The sequence below is a fragment of the Rhea pennata genome, chromosome 4, assembly GCF_028389875.1.
Source record: "Rhea pennata isolate bPtePen1 chromosome 4, bPtePen1.pri, whole genome shotgun sequence".
Taxonomy (NCBI): domain Eukaryota; kingdom Metazoa; phylum Chordata; class Aves; order Rheiformes; family Rheidae; genus Rhea; species Rhea pennata.
Genome location: NC_084666.1, coordinates 58,572,997 through 58,589,266, shown reverse-complemented (window position 1 = coordinate 58,589,266; position 16,270 = coordinate 58,572,997). Strand labels below are relative to the sequence as shown.

Sequence of the window (16,270 nt, the reverse complement as noted above, 5' to 3'; positions counted from 1 at the left end):
TGAGCTCATGTTCTGTGGCCAGTAGCATCACATGGTCCATAGTGCTTGATCGTGTAGTTCTTGATCAAGCATGGATTTTCTTTGCTTTTCCAGATAAGCTTGACTATGTTTAGAATGTAGGTTTTGCATGTACTAGTAAATAATAGTCCAAAACATTGTGTGGACAGATGTGATGCTTTTGAAATTTTCTGTAGCGAAGATAAAGGTACAAGAAGATACAAGGAGAGGTTCAATTTTCTCAGTAGCAGAGGGAAAGATAAACAGTTTTTAAAGCATGTGTGAAATCACCTGAACTTTGCAATCACCAGTAAATTCTCTCTATGATTTTACTTTCTAGTCTAACCACACTGCAGATCTTGACACTGGCTCTGCTTTAGTCCTGACCATTGAAAGTACATTAATCACGGCCTGCTCCTCAGAATCTTTAGTTAGCAAAGGTCATTTTAAAAACTTTTGTATCCGTTTTGCTGATGGCTTTGAGACAAGCTGGGATGATTGGAAACCAGAAATACGAGGAGATCTAGTCATGAATGCATGTAAGTGTGTGTGTTTTTCTACTGGACAATAGTATTTCGGTCATAAATCCTTTTTTACACTTTTCTGGGCTTTCAAAGCTGCTGAAAACTTCCCATGAGGATAAAGAGGAGACTTTGGCCTTTTGCAGCCAAAATAATGTGGACCTGAAAGGTTGTATTACTTCTAAATGATGTTTTTCTTTATTAAGGATTTCATTGCATGTCTGTTTGCAAGCATTTCTCTACATTCCGTCTGACAGATATAAGAGTTGAATGCATTGCTTTTTTATAACTTCATAAGATCCCAGTAAGTTTTTAGTAGTTAAATTATCTTCATTTACATTATAATGAAGATTCTAAAATTTATATAGAATTGTAAGTTTATAGCAATTTGGAAGTTACCCAGTAAATTATTTTGCCAAGTAAGAATAAAATCGTTTGATGAGAACAAAAGAATGCAGCTCCAATCCAGTGTCTCTCATGTTTTATATATGTAGGGCAAGAAGCTGCCCTGTAGCTGTAGAATCTGACAAGGGTTGATCTATAGTAACTTTGACTCTTTGTGCCTGACCAGTCTGTGTTTCATATGCAGGTGTTGTGCCAGATGGTACATATGAAGTATGTTCTAGGACAACAGGACAAGCTGCAGCAGGTAATATACTTTTTTATAATTCAATTGCTATATAAGTAAAGCATTCCTAAAACATGAAAATTGATGCTCAAGTTTAATCTTATAACTGCCGTATAATTTAATTTGACTCTTTGTTTGTTTGTTTAAAGTACCTGGCCTTCCTTGTAAGACTCCTTTGTGATTTTATCTGCTTCATCTTTTCAAACTATGCTGGATTTTGAGTCGTGTCAGCAACATGCATTGTAGATTTTTACCTGTAAGGAAACACACAGTGCATGTATGTTTGTTTCCTGGCCAAGTTCCTTGGTTGAGGAATAGTTCTTCCTAATAGTACTGTTTTCCTCATGCTTCCTGCACCTAGAGACTGTCAAATCCCCCATTGCTTAAAATGCTGAGACTTTGCATCCTGGACTTCATTATTCCTTCCCCTCTTCCAGAGAAAGCTCTTACTCTTCCCAAATTCCCTCTCTTCCAGCCTCTCCTACTGAGTTCTGCATTTCTCGAAAGACCTCAAAACTACCTGTGATGGTCCTTCTCAGTCCTCTTACCTGCTGCTTGGTTCTGCTCATTCGTCTGCCCAAATGTTGCATCTGTGGTGTCTCCTAGCCCCAGAGTTTTGCTAGTTATTACCACTCATTTGCTTTTCAGTGTTGAAAAGACGTAAAAATTGGAACATCACAACTGTTGAAAATTTGCCTCAGATGGTATTGTGAATGCAGAAAGACAGGAAAAATCCATTTAGGGGAAGAGCAGTATGTGGTGTCATTCTGTTAAAGCAAGTTCTGTATTGTGATGCTGAAAAGTGTCATTCATTAGAAAAATCTTTGGGAGAATGTTACATTAGGCAGACATACTATTCATACAATATATTATGACATTTTCCAGTATTTTTATTCAGGACTTGACCTGTAAATAGGTCAGCATTTCTTCACACAGATGGTCATCCTTTAAGTTTCCTGCTGTTAGAAACCCTGTTCTGGAATAGTGTACTTGGCTGCAATTGTGAGAACTGAAGTCTGAGATGCTTTATCATCTCCTGGTGATCAGCTTGGCTCAGGGGATTCTGTTTTCATTAGGTTTGTTTGTTTGCATCATTTGTGAAAGACATATAACTTATTACCTGTGAAGTACTTCTAAAAAGCATTTCAGTTGTAGAAAATGTTTTCCTCAAAGTTCTTCCTGGGCAGGTGGAGAAGATAGTTGTTCATAACTGGTAAACACGGTATTGGCATACTAATGTGAAACCCAGTGTGGAAATGCTTTACAAGAGGAAGCACTGTTCAAGTTTTTTTTTTTTTTTTTTTTTTTTTTTTTTTTTTTATCTAGAAAGTAGTAGTGCTGGAACCTGGACACTCAATGTCTTGTGGAAGATGTGTGGTATTGATGTCCACATGGATCCAAACATTGGGAAAAGACTGAACGCTTTAGGCAACACTCTAACAACATTGACAGGAGAAGAAGATATTGACGATATTGCTGACCTCAACTCTGTAAACATAGCTGACCTGTCAGATGAGGACGAAGTTGACACTATGTCTCCTACGATACATGCAGTAAGTGAATCAACCAAAATAAGTGCTATTAACTAGAAAAGGCTTGAAAAGGTTTTCCATCAAATGGAAATGTCTTAGCCTTGAGTTTTTGCATACAGCGTGTTACTGTCTATATTTGTAGCTCATACAAATCAAAACAGTTTGTGTGTTAATTTCTTTGAAATATGGAGTTAGAAAACAAGAAATCATATCGTTTTTCTACTGGTCTTATGTGGTGCTATGGATTTGCATTTTGAAACTTGAAAATATAGTACCTACCTTTGGATATCTGCTTTGGAAAAGCTGTGGCTGTAGATGTGTTTTCTTAACAGGAAAAGAAGTTACTAACATGATAAACCAATTAGAAAACTTTATTTTTCGTACTACTGCCCAATATACTCTTAACCTTGTTTTTTTCATTTCATGTAAAACGTTTAACAGATGTTCTTCAGTGGCTGTCTTTTAAATGTCTCTTGCCTGCCAAAGTAAAAACTTTATTCCAGAACACTAACAGTCATGTTTGTTGTTTAGAAATCAGGTGGAGGTTCATTATGTGGAGATGCACGCAAGCTAACATTTGGGCAGCGGATTGTAAATCACCTGCTGGGTTTGAGCCCCCTAAACCATCGATACTCTGTTCCTGTAGAATATCTTTTGGGGTCAGCGAAGTGTGACTCTCCTCAGTCTAGCGCATCACATATGAAAGCAGGCAGATCCTGCTCATGGGGACATGTATGTAGTAGCTAGTGTGTCTAATTGAATGATGGGATTTGGATCACTGGAAAAATTCCAATCAGCTGCCTTTTGAGTAGAAATTGATTCTTTTGCATGCAATATTCCAAATTTTAAGGTGTGAAATTCAGTTTGCTTATTGTTAAATGATAATGTTGTCCAATTTTTATGAGGACACTAATTAAATGTTTACTTTGAATAGGAGATTGTTGATCACCGACGGCAGGGAGCGTCTAGTATCCAAACTGGAGAGCAACGAGGAAGAAAATTTGTGAAACGTTTAGTCGATATTAGAGAACTCAATGAGCAAGCTAAAGTAATAGATGATTTAAAGTAAGTTGGGCTTTCCTTTTATGTAGGTCTGCTTTAAATTGTTTAAAATTTGGGAATAACAAAACTACACCTGAGATTTTTTTTTTCCTTTTCTTATCACATATTTTGCAGCATTTGTGATAGTCAAGTGGAAATTACTGTTTTATTTTTAAAAAATTGTACTTGATGATTCTCTAAGAAAAATTCAGATGAGCAAGTACTCTCTCAAATTTCTCAAGTGCTTCTCCGAGTGTCACATTAGTCTATATTTCTTCTGGATCTGGCTGAGCATCATCAGTTTCTTACCAGTCCCAAACTGTAGTTACATCCTGTTTTTGTTATCAGTGTGATTAATAAAATATATTACTTTAATATTTTAATATATTACTTTCTGTTCATTGAAAGAAGAATAAGCTTATTTAAATTAACTATTTTTGCATCTTTCATGATGGTATTTTAAAATTAAAACTCATATACTATACATGCTAAAATCCTGAACAAAGAAGTTATCTGATAATGCTCGCAGCAAGAGGGGAATGTAAATTGTATTAACCATTTTTAACAATAATATTTTCTTCTTTTTTTTTTTCTTTTGGCGTACGGCACATTTACTGTAAATGCTTCTGTCTGGCATTGGTGATATAGACCTTGGTAATTACATGTTAAATAATACAGAAGGAGCATGTTTTAGTGCTTTTACTTGGAATAAAATTGCTGTGAGCAGTGAGAGGGCAATTGTAACTGAACTCTGGGTCTTAGGTTAAGTGTTTCTTCTAATGTGAATACAAGAATCAAAAATTAGGTTTTATGTCTTTCTATTCTGAGTGTATTAATGCCTTAATAAACCCTGATTCATTCAAAATAGCTGATACTTAGCAGAGTTTTGTAAATTATTTAGCAATGGTATTTCTGCAGAATGTAATCTTCTGTAGAAAGCTGTCATTTGCATGACATGACTATGGGACTGCTACAGCAGGATATTTCTTCAACCTGGCGATTCTTTGATTTTCCCATTTTGTTTGTTTTTAATTAAAAACAACTATGTCATGTGATTGAAAGTGCACAGAAAGCCCTTAAATTTAGGGCTTTTTGAAATTGAGAGAGTTGCTGCACTAGATATTCTTGTTCTCCACCATGGTTATCATCATAACCTACTGTTTGGGATCTCCTTGCACGACAGTTTGTTCAATGTCCTGTATTTGCTTTGCGAAGTGACATGGAGAGAGAAACCTTATAATCAGAGTCCTCTTAAAGGACAAAATTTGTATAATGAAACAAGAACATATCTTCCGCAGCTATATTCGAAAAAGGCAGCACTGGTGATAACCACTGAAAAAAATGAAAGTGGAATGTTTTACAGGGATAACAGGGTATCATTTTAACATAGAGATTTTTGAAATGGTGAAAATAGTGTGTGAAAATTTGTGAAATAATTGTGTATTTGTAAAATACTCAGCCCTAATTTATCCCCAGAAAATTAGGTGCAAGTGAAGGGACTATAAATCAAGAAATTCAGCGGTATCAACAATTGGAGTCAGTGGCTGTGAATGATATCCGCCGAGATGTTCGTAAAAAGCTTCGTCGATCCAGCATGAGGGTAAGCAGCATTAAGTTATTTAAAAAATACTATAGCGCTTGGATTGCACATTTCTATCAGATAATGCAAGGGAAATATTAGACATGGAAAAAGGTTAAGAATATCAAGTATTTCAGTTACCCATTTAACTTTATGAGGAGAAAAATAATTTTTTCCCTCTTGTAATAATAGCAATATGAAAACTGAAATTTCACAGCCACTATATCATAAATGGATTTTCGTTTGCACATTCACAGGAAATGCTTGGAAAATGTGTATGTGGAGATGTATATAGCGTGTGCCCTAGTACATGAGCTCCAAGTTCATTGCCATAAGCATCAGCTTTATTATTTGAAAGATCTTTCTTTTTGCAATTTGTTTGCAACTCCTTCTCAGATGTTCCCATTCTAGCTCATGTTCTTCTGTTACCAAGGTGGTAGATAGGAAGGATGTGTGCCAAAGTAGTTGAATTATTAGCTTTGGGCATGCTTTTCTCTGGCAACAGGACTTCATCAATTCCAGCAAGCGTGAAAGGTGAAGACTGTTGCCAGCAGGTCGAGGGAGGTGATCCTGCCCCTCTGCTCAGCCCTGGGGAGGCCTCATCTCGAGTACTCTGTCCAGTTCTGGGCTCCCCAGTACAAGAGAGACACAGAGCTACTGGAGAGAGTCCAGCGTAGGGCTACGAGGATGATCAGAGGGCTGGAGCACCTGCCCTGTGGGGAACGTCTGCGAGAGCTGGGCCTCTTCCGCCTGGGGAAGAGAAGACTGCGGGGGGAACTTATCAATGTGTACAAGCACCTGAAGGGAGGGTGTCAAGGGGACGGGGACAAACTCCTTTCAGTTGTCCCGTGTGACAGGACAAGAGGCAATGGGCAGAAACTGAAGCACAGGAAGTTCTGCGAGTATCGATTCCGTGAGGGGGAATTTCTTCCCTGTGAGAGTGACGGAGCACTGGACCAGGTTGCCCAGAGAGGTTGTGGAGTCTCCTTCTCTGGAGATCTTCAAGGCCCGCCTGGATGCAACCCTGTCTAACGTGCTCTAGGTGACCCTGCTGAGCAGGGGGGTTGGACTAGATGATCTCCAGAGGTCCCTTCCAACCTTACTGATTCTATGATTCTGTGAACATATATACAAAGGCAAAACGAAGATGTAGGCAAATGCCAATGAAGAGAAACACTTGAACCATTATCTTTACTAGTACACTTGTGTAAAGTAAGACTGTAGCTTGCTAGACTGTCTTTTCAGTATGCACCAACCTCAGTGTTTCATTTAAATACTTTTTTTTTTAAGGCTGCTTCCTTGAAAGACAAATGGGGTCTTGGATACAAACCCAGCTATAGCCGATCTAAGAGTATTTCAGCATCAGGAAGACCACCTCTGAAGAGAATGGACAGAACAAGGTAAACTTCTGGGAGTTTGAGATCCATAAAAGCGACAACAGCATATGTAACAGAGGAGCCTTGGCTTTGAGCTGTTACAGCTGCTGCCTACAGTAAAGGAACTTTATGTGGTTGGGTTGGATTAGAGGAGCTCTGTTTGGAAGACAGGTATGTTCTGAATATTATTTTTTTTCACCTTTTTGAAACATCTTTTTTGATGGACTCTAGTTGCATGTAATCTGAGGAGAAAGTTTCCACTTCTATAGAAACTTAGGGCTTTTTATAGGATTCTGTTTTCAAGACGTACTCAATGAACTTGTAGTGTATAAGTAAAAATGGTACAGTGTAATCTTTTTGGTTTCTATGCTTGATTACCAATTATATTTTAAAAAGAGATTTTGTAATGAGGGAAAGGAAGCAAAGTTCTTTAGTTTATGAATGATAATTTTCTTTAATCTCCTTGTTTGTATTGTATGTGGCTTTTTTTTTTTTGTCATTTAATGGCTGCTGAACAAACTGCTGTTGTATAATGATGTTTTCTTCTAAGTGTTTACTCTGATTTTAGAATATATCTTTGTGAGTCTGTTGCTCCTATAGATACAACTGAAGGGTTCACAGTTTGGAATAAAAAATCTTGCTGCATTTTTATGTATTAAATATAGAAAAGTTTAACACTCCACCCTTTTTATTTTAGAATTCTTTGCATTTTTTTCCTATGAGAATGGCAGTTTTTAAGAGGAATTTGCTTCAAATATGAATAGTTATGCAGTTAAATGCATTATAAATAACCCAGATGTGAAAATAACAGAAATACATATTCCAGCTAAAGAAAAGAAAGCCTCTAAATAAAGTACTAAAAAGTGAATTTTTCCAGCTGCCCTTGGAAAGGGAATCTTTCTTTGGAATTATTTAGCATTATTGATGCTTAAAGCAGAGCAAGAATTGAAGGTATGAAGATCTCTCAGACAAAGAAACACTTTCATTTTACCTTTTACCAAGGTTATCTGAAGAGAACCAGAAATTAGGCTTTTGTGCTGCTCTGTAATTTAGTCTTAAGGCTAGCATAATAAGAAAGACTACATTTTAAAAAAAACTTAATGATTACTTTCATTCCAAATGCAAAATAGTATCTATATATTCTGTAATGACGAGTAGTTACTTTGCCTTGCATGTCATCTGTCAACTTTTTTTATGTCCCAGATGGTAAATCATACAGGTCTTCCCCCCGCCCTCCTAATTCATAATTTCTGCATGTTGGCTCAGGCCTGAGAAAGTTAAAAAAAAAAAAAAAAAAAAAGGCAGAGATTGGTTAGCCTTGACTACTGGCCAAGTAATGTGCACCTACTTTATTTCTTCCTCCCCCTCTCTTTTCATGTATCATAAATAAATCAATTCTGATTTAATATTTGCTTCCTTGATAATATGGCAAGCACTGACTGCACTTTTTTAATTGCTATATATTTGTATAGCTAAATGTTTACATGGATACCAAATCCTGTAGTAAAAAATTGTCAAGATATTCTTACTGTTTCTGCTTGTAGTTCTCGACTAGGAGACAGTGAAGATCTCCCAGATATCCGTGTAGATGCAGCATCTCCTGGGCCAAGAGTGACCTTTAACATACAGGATTCTGTAAGAATTACTTTATATGTCATACTAATTAATGTCTTGTTCCATTTGGTCACAAGTTCATGAGATAGGCATACTTAGGCAGATCTGAATTGCTTGAATGTTCGTGGGCGTCTGTGTGTGTGTGTGCAAAAATATTGATATGTTTTGAAAATAGATTTATTTTGATAGAAAATAGATGATTTGATTTCTTAACATGGAAACTAATTGAAATGTTAGGGTGGGAATTAATTGAGATATTTAGGAAAATATTTGAAAGGGATATTTTTCCAGTCTGACATATATAATAGTAATACAGGGGGTTTTGTGGGAAATTTCAACAGAAGTGTACAAAAATTGCTTGTACTTTTTGCATTCAGATATATTTGGAGTTTTGGAAATGGGTGTATTTGTAGTCCTACAAGTATATCCTTTGTGTGTTTAAAAACAATTGTTGAATCTTGTTTTTTTTACATTTCAAAAATGTCACTATTGTGTGGGGGGTTGTTTTGCATAGCTGAAGTTGCTATAATTGTTTTAATTTGTATTTTTCTTTTTACTTTTAACTAAGTTGAATAAAACAGTTTGGGGGATTGCACAACAAACCAGCTGTCCAGGGGAAGGGTCTTTTCAGGTATTTCTGAGAAGAAACAAACACTCTTTGCCAGACAACTAATTTTTCTTACAGGGAGCTGCTTTTCAGCATTTCATCTCTTTCTGCACTTAGCTAAACAGAATGTATTTCAAATCTGAAAATACTTAAGTTTACATTTGTGAAGTAAGCAAAGGAATATAGTAGGCTATTGATAGACTTCACAGAGTGTGTACATTTTTATGCAGAGCTAAAGCTTAGTCGTTCTGCGAAATAAATTAAGAGAATTTTATTTTTGTGTTTACAAAGACTGTGATCAAGGCTGATGTAAAAAGACTTAAGTCTAGCCTTGACTGATACCTATCTTGAGCACACTTTAGAAGAGGACTTTGATGCCTGTGCAGGTGTCTCCATCTGTTACAGAGTGTTCCAAGATTGCAGGCATCAACACCAGTACAAAATAATTGTTAGGTGGAAGGACATCTGCTTGTACTTTCTTCTGTTGGAGTTCCTGTACGTAATGCAGAGTAAGACATTTTCAAATAATACAGAGCAGGAAGCTTGTCAAAATTTAATACATAGAGAACAAATTGATATTTTTGAAATGCTTTAAAAAGCATGTTTTAATATAATAACAAAAGGCTTTCTTAAAAAAAAGATACTTAGATAACCTACCTTTCTCCCAGCTCACTCTTAGGAAACAAATTCTCGTTTCTGAGAGTGAAGGAGAAATGAAGTCTAGAACTGTGCTTAGCACATATAAATATCTTCACATACAAAAACCATCCTCCCTCTTTTCCTCTCCTTATACTCAAATATAAACCCAGTTAGCTTAAGTTTTGTTGGCCTAGCAAAATGTTATCAAATAAAGTTGTCAGATGTTGAATAAAAAAAAAAATCTTACAATGCGAGTTCTTAAATAAACTTTAACGCATCTCTAATTTGAGTTTGCAGACAACCACTATGTAGCCCTGTAGTAGTACTACTTAGATAGTGTTAACACTTCCATATATTTTTCAATTGCATAATTATGGTGTCAGTGTTCCAGAAGTGCTTCTGTGGTGCTTGAGGTATGACTTGCATGAGAAATAGGAGGTCCCTTTTGGAAACATGACTTGAAGTTCTTTTCATATTAAAGCACATCTGTCTGACACTTTTTTCAAGGGCACAGTCCAATATTTAAAATGATACTGTACATTCTGTGTTAGCATTCTGCATGTACATGTCACTAACACTTCTGGGTATTTCCGCCCTTTACAAGGTTCATGATGATTTTGCTATTTCTTGTTCTCTTCCTTCAAAATACACCTTTTAAATTTAAATGATATGTTTCTATTACTTCTGGCAGTATGAATCGATCAGACATTTAGCTAACAAATTAAGATCAATCACTAGGCAGTGGCAATGTCTCCCCAACAAGCTTTCATTTCTTTGATTATTTTTTCATAATTCATCTTGCAATTCCTATATCTGTTATCTCTGTATTATGAGGAACTTGGGTGTGAGAGTTTCTCAAACCACTCTTTGCCCCATTCCCCCACTCCAGAGCTATCTAATACATTCTTGACAGAAACGATATCTGTGGAAATTTAATATCTTTTTGTTTTCTTGTAATCAGTTTCCAGAGGAGACAGAAATGGACCTTTTGTCTGTAACTATTGATGGTCCCTCCCATTACTCATCTACTAGTGAAGGCTCATGCTCAGTATTTGGTTCACCCAAAACTCCAGTAGTCTTCTCACCCGGCATTCCCTTCCAGCCAGAAGAAGGACGTCGAGATGACAGCTTATCATCAAGCAGTGAAGACTCTGAGAAGGAGGATGACCACGAAAGAGAGAGGACTTATTTTTATAGGAAACCACCGTAAGTACTGGTCCTAATGAAGAACATGTAAATTAAGACAATATGCTTGACTGACTCAATATACTGACTTGAAGTCTGTAAAAGCTGTCATTACTTTGCCTGAAGTGTGTATGTGGAGAGCAGGTGGAAGTTGTGTTCAGCAGGTACAACCAGGGAGCAGGAGAAACACTGGTGTGAAAAGGTAGCTGCTTTTTATAAAAGAGACAATTGTTAGAAATTTACCTGGAAGGAGAGTTTTTTTGAGGCAAAGGGCAGGTTTTAGTGGGAACAGCTGACAGATTTGTTAGATACAGCATAACTTTGTGTGTTATCTACCTATAGTTATCTATCTATACCTCAATAAAGTGCATGTAATAATGTAAATAGTATGTTATAAATAAAATAATTGTATGTATGTTTTTGTATCTTTTGCTTGATCGAGAGTTTAAAATAAGAAACCTTTGGTTCTTTGTAGTATCAGGCCCAAAGAGGGGCAGATCAGTGTATTGCTGCGCATCAGATAAAGCCTTTCCTGGAAACCTTCTTAAAATGTTATATGCTGAGTGTAAACATAGTCTAACAATACTTTCTAGTATCTGTTCAGATAAATTCCATCCTAATGCCTGATTTGCAATTGTGCCTCTGCAGGAATGCCTCTCGGAAGAAAGCAACAGGCTTTGCTGCAGTCCACCAACTGTTCACTGAACGCTGGCCAACAACGCCTACCAACAGGAGTGTGACTGGCACTACCACAGAGAGAAATATTGACTTTGAACTTGATATTAGAGTTGAAATTGATTGTGGAAAGTGTGTACTGCACCCTACAACGCTTCAGCAGGAACATGATGACATTAGTTTACGAAGGTAACCAACTTATTCCTGGATTAGCTTGTGGAGAACACTATCACTATTTTATTCTTCTTTAGCTATAAACCTGATATTTCTATCACTTAAGTTATTACCACAGTATGCACAATAATTAGTGATTCTTATGACTTGTTTGAAAAGCATAGAAGATGTGTAAATTAGTTTGTTAGTATCACATTAGTCTCAGATTTTGTAACATCACTACCAGCTGTTAGTGTTGAGTATGACACAGGGATTTGCACTTGGTTAGGAAAAATTGGCTTATGCCTCTCTTCAACTGATATTTTTGAAAACATGTTTTATCCTCTGTAGATGAAATTCCAAGCTTCTGAAGTGCTAGGATTCCTTTTTTCAGTCTCCAGAGAAATAACATTACAATGTCATATATCAACATAACAGTTTGACTAGTATTTGCCTACTGTTGTATTTTCTCATGATCTTTGAGGAGGGATTTTTTTCTGAATGTAAATGCATGCTTATATTCTTCATATGTTCCTTTCTTAGTTTAATTAATCTTTTTCTGAGATGACATAAGAGCTTTAGTTCTGATCTAATGAGATTTGATCTCATCCTCATTTTTTAAATTCTTTTTCTGTGTTTATGTAATCTGGCATCTAATAGCAGCTTTACATTAACATCACATTAATTAATGTTAATGATGTTAATGGTATTTTAAACTTTAAGAAACTTATTTGTCAGTAAAGTAGCATGAGAAAATGAGATTTGCTTGTTTTAACTTCAAATTTAAGAGGTAGGAACAATTGAGAAATACTTTTTCATGCTGAGAGATATATAAAGGAGAGCTGTTGTTAGTAAGTGTTTGATTTCTGTCTTCCTATGAGACTACTTTTATTTAAGATTTGATAGACCAGGAAAGAGAATCTCAGGAATTTAAATGAAGCCAGACCTTAGAACAGAGAAAGAAAATCAATAATTAGTATCTGTATGTCAAGGAATTGTTCACAAATAACAAGTCAGATACTGTAGGTGAACTTCACTGTAAAGGTACAGAGCTATCGAGGGTTTTTTGCCTAATGACTTTAAAATAATTTTGTAGATTTTGCTCTTTGAAACAATCACAAAATAAGCTTTGGCAAAACCAGAATGGGCAGCTAAAAAGGGAGTGCAGGTCACAGAAGCAAAGAATAAAGCAGAGACGGCAATCTTTATATAGCTGATATTACATGTTTGTTTCTTGTTAATCTTCTAGCTTTTTTAATACCAGACAGGACAGCAAACTTTTATCGATAAGAGTATTAGGTTTGTGTTAATAACATGCAGTGTATTTATTTTAGGAGTTACGATCGGAGTTCCAGAAGTTTAGATCAGGAGTCTCCTTCAAAAAAGAAGAAATTTCAAACTAATTATGCATCTACTACTCATTTACTTGCTGGCAAGAAAGTGCCATCATCTCTACAGACAAAATCTAGTGATGTGGAAACAACAGTGTTTTATATTCCTGGAGTGGATGTGAAGGTAAAACTACTGCATAATTGGACAGGGAAACACTCTTTCTCAATGCTCAAATATGATCTAAAACAAACTATATTGTTATGATATGTGCAAGTACAGTATACTTCAGCAAAATCTGCTCAGTTCTGCAGATACTGCTAAAATAAGAATGATGATTCTGTAACACTGTGTTGAAATTTTCAGCTTATCTTCTTTTCCCCCTCATTTTCTTAAGAAAAAAAATAAAAACACTATATACCCATCAAAACAGCACTATGTCGAAAGATGCTCTATAACAAACAATGTATATGATACTACATAATATAAAGGAATCAGTTCCATTAACACTTTGGTGACTGAAATTATTTGTTTTCTTTTTCAATATTTTGTTCTCTTACAGGTAGCTCTGATCATTATCTGTAACTGATAGAAGCACAGCTTAGCAGTTGTCCAACATAATACATAAAGCTCTCTTTCTGTGGCTTGATGGTGTAATGTTTATTTTACCAATCAGAATCAAAAATTCTTCAAAAAATCCTCTTCTGATAAAACTTTCTCCTAAACGACTTCAGACTGCACAGTCCCTGCCCCCCCCCCCCCCCCCGCATTTTTATATCATTATTTTTGTTGTCCTAGTAAGAAACCTTAAGAAAGGAACAGAAATGTTCTTATGTTTTAGTAGCAGAATGTTTTTACAGTACAGTAAGGCAGAAAGAGAGCTATATGCAGACAGGAACAAACAGTTGATGTCACATGATTACACATGATCACAAAATTACATGGTCATATGCAGCAACTATATCTTGAATGTGATTGGAATGTAACATATCTTATGATGATATTTTTGTAAATAATGCCAAAAAAGTACAAGAGGAGGAGTGACACAAAACAGCTGTGCGGAAACTGAATTATTTTTTGAAGTAAATTGATTTTTATTTGCTTTTAGTTGCACTACAACTCTAAGACTTTAAAGACTGAATCGCCAAATACTTCTCGAGGATCCTCTTTGCCAAGAACCCTTTCCAAAGAGTCCAAGCTGTATGGTATGAAAGATACTGCCACATCTCCTCCTTTATCTAGCACTATCCACAGCAAGACTAACACCTTACTTCCTCCCCAACCCCCACCCATCCCATCAGGTACTTACAGACAATAACCTTCTAAAATTGTCACAGACTTATATTTTCCCTTCATATAATCTACTAGCTTTAGATCTGACTGCACATCAGTTGAAGCATGATATTTATCAAGTCTATACATTGGCTACAGAAACCCAATCCCAGAAGCGTGAATGCAGTTCATAAAGCTGCATTTGTGGAAATGTGTTAAACCACTCTCAGTAACAGTCACCATAGTATCTCAGTGACTGGCCATCACTGCATTCTCTCAGATTTCATTTAACAAAGTAATGCTCACTATTGGAAAGTAAAGCTTAAGTATTTGAATAAAACATGCATGCTGATTGCTTTATTTGTAATCCAAGAAAAATAAGTTAGATGAATTCTTACACCTATACATTACATTGTTTGAAGAATACTTTTAAGTTTTCTAGTGCAACTTTGCCATGGAAGTAATGTATAGAAAAATGCTTTTTGGAGTTCAGTTGCTTGCTGCAGTATTGAACAGCTGTTTAGAGGTATTTGTATTAATCAAAATACCAGACTAGAGGCCTCAACTGTTGCAGTCCCTTAAATAACTGTGATTTGGAATAACCTGAGTTTTAATACCTAAAGCTTGTTATATCTCAAATGATTCCCGTTTTCAAGCAGGCATCCCTGTTATATCATGTCAGATCTAGAGATACATAGATTGTACCTCCACCTTCTGAGACTTTCACTTCTCTCTCCTTCAGCATTTGAATATTACCTTAGAAACAAATAGCCAGAATTTGTGAAAATTTGAGCAGGGAAAAATAATAACTTTTTATAAAAACATCTGAGGTGCTGGGAGAGAAGAGTAGAAATGGGGATACCTTCAATTTACCCACACTTTTTAGCCATTAGCTCTGACTCCTTTAAATGTCCATCCTCTTTGATTGCTGAATATTACATACGCATGATTTATCCTACTATTTTTCAATTTTGTTTTATACTTGCATATCTTCTTTCCATTCTTTGCCTTTAAATTTGTACCAAGTCATTTCTAGTTACCAAGTCCTGCTGTTTTTGTATCTGTAAGCCCTACATTTGGGGGACTTCCATAATCCGCATTTTTATGACAATATGAATGTCTGCCAAAACCAGAAATTGCAATTATTTTGTTTCTCTATGTATTTTTATAAAAATTATTAGTTTATGGTGGTTTTAAAATACTAAAAATTTATTATCTGTGTTACTTTTCCTCTTGAACAGAAACTGTTTTGTCTTAGTATCTTTAGTCTGCAGTAAAAGCAAGATGGGACCATCTAGAGAGTCAGAGGCACAGAAAGAATAGCTCGCATAGAATGAAAATTCATTGCTTGTTTGCTTAGTAAATAAAAGGATTTTTAAGCTCTGTTGTAGGCACTCAGTTAATATTTATACTTTTCCTGGAGAATCTCAAATCATTATCTCTTATTTGAATATAAATGGTATTTTATTCACCTCTGGTTGTGCTATCTGATTCTTACAGGTAGTAATATCTGTATTACGTATAGGTGGTAATTGAGCTGGTACCGGTATTTTCTGTCCGTAACTTGCCAAAAGTTTCTTTATCTTTTGGTGAGCACGGATCCAAGTGCTAGCCTTCTCCACAGATTTAAGAGAACAGTCTTTCCATTAGTTTATACTCTGGTTATCTCTAGGCTTTGAAAAAATGCTTGTTTAGAATCTTCAGTTGTTCTTTGCATAGATGCAGTTAGACTTGCCATTTATTGTTTTAATCTTTTTTTTTTTCTCTCAATTCACACTGACATTTGTCCCTAATTCATTTATGTCATTTTCCTAATATTCTTTCATCTCCAGTCAGCTGTGGTCACTTTGTCTGTTTGGAGAAGAATTTTGTGTGTCTGATTCTCAGTGCTATTTTGAAAGAAGCAAAGGGGTAAAAATGGTGCAAGAGTGCCTGGTAAAGAGCAAGCACAGTACAATTACAATCAAGCATGATAGACTAATAGTTGTTTTCACACAGTTTTTTAGTGAAACCTTGTGGTTTAATTTTTTTTCTGATTACTCCAATTTATGCTTTTTCAGATGATGATGATGCAGAAAATTAGAGGAAACAGTTGTTAGTTATGAAATATCACCTAAAGTTT

General features: G+C 35.7%; 1 protein-coding gene across 10 annotated transcripts in view; it reads left to right on the top strand.

The window, feature by feature from the left end:
* The window catches only part of BLTP1 (bridge-like lipid transfer protein family member 1), a 125,362-nt gene that overhangs the window by 93,040 nt on the left and 16,052 nt on the right, over positions 1 to 16,270 (top strand). For 5 of the 10 annotated variants that reach the window (XM_062573999.1, XM_062574000.1, XM_062573998.1 and 2 more), the window contains 12 exons: positions 338 to 536; positions 1,108 to 1,167; positions 2,473 to 2,699; positions 3,613 to 3,743; positions 5,196 to 5,319; positions 6,589 to 6,698; positions 8,219 to 8,309; positions 8,857 to 8,919; positions 10,496 to 10,740; positions 11,368 to 11,583; positions 12,882 to 13,062; positions 13,985 to 14,177. In XM_062573999.1, coding sequence (XP_062429983.1) covers positions 338 to 536; positions 1,108 to 1,167; positions 2,473 to 2,699; positions 3,613 to 3,743; positions 5,196 to 5,319; positions 6,589 to 6,698; positions 8,219 to 8,309; positions 8,857 to 8,919; positions 10,496 to 10,740; positions 11,368 to 11,583; positions 12,882 to 13,062; positions 13,985 to 14,177 — 1,840 coding nt within the window. The remainder of the gene's footprint in view (positions 1 to 337; positions 537 to 1,107; positions 1,168 to 2,472; positions 2,700 to 3,612; positions 3,744 to 5,195; positions 5,320 to 6,588; positions 6,699 to 8,218; positions 8,310 to 8,856; positions 8,920 to 10,495; positions 10,741 to 11,367; positions 11,584 to 12,881; positions 13,063 to 13,984; positions 14,178 to 16,270) is intronic. The other 5 variants (XM_062574002.1, XM_062574001.1, XM_062574005.1 and 2 more) reach the window with 4 other exon arrangements.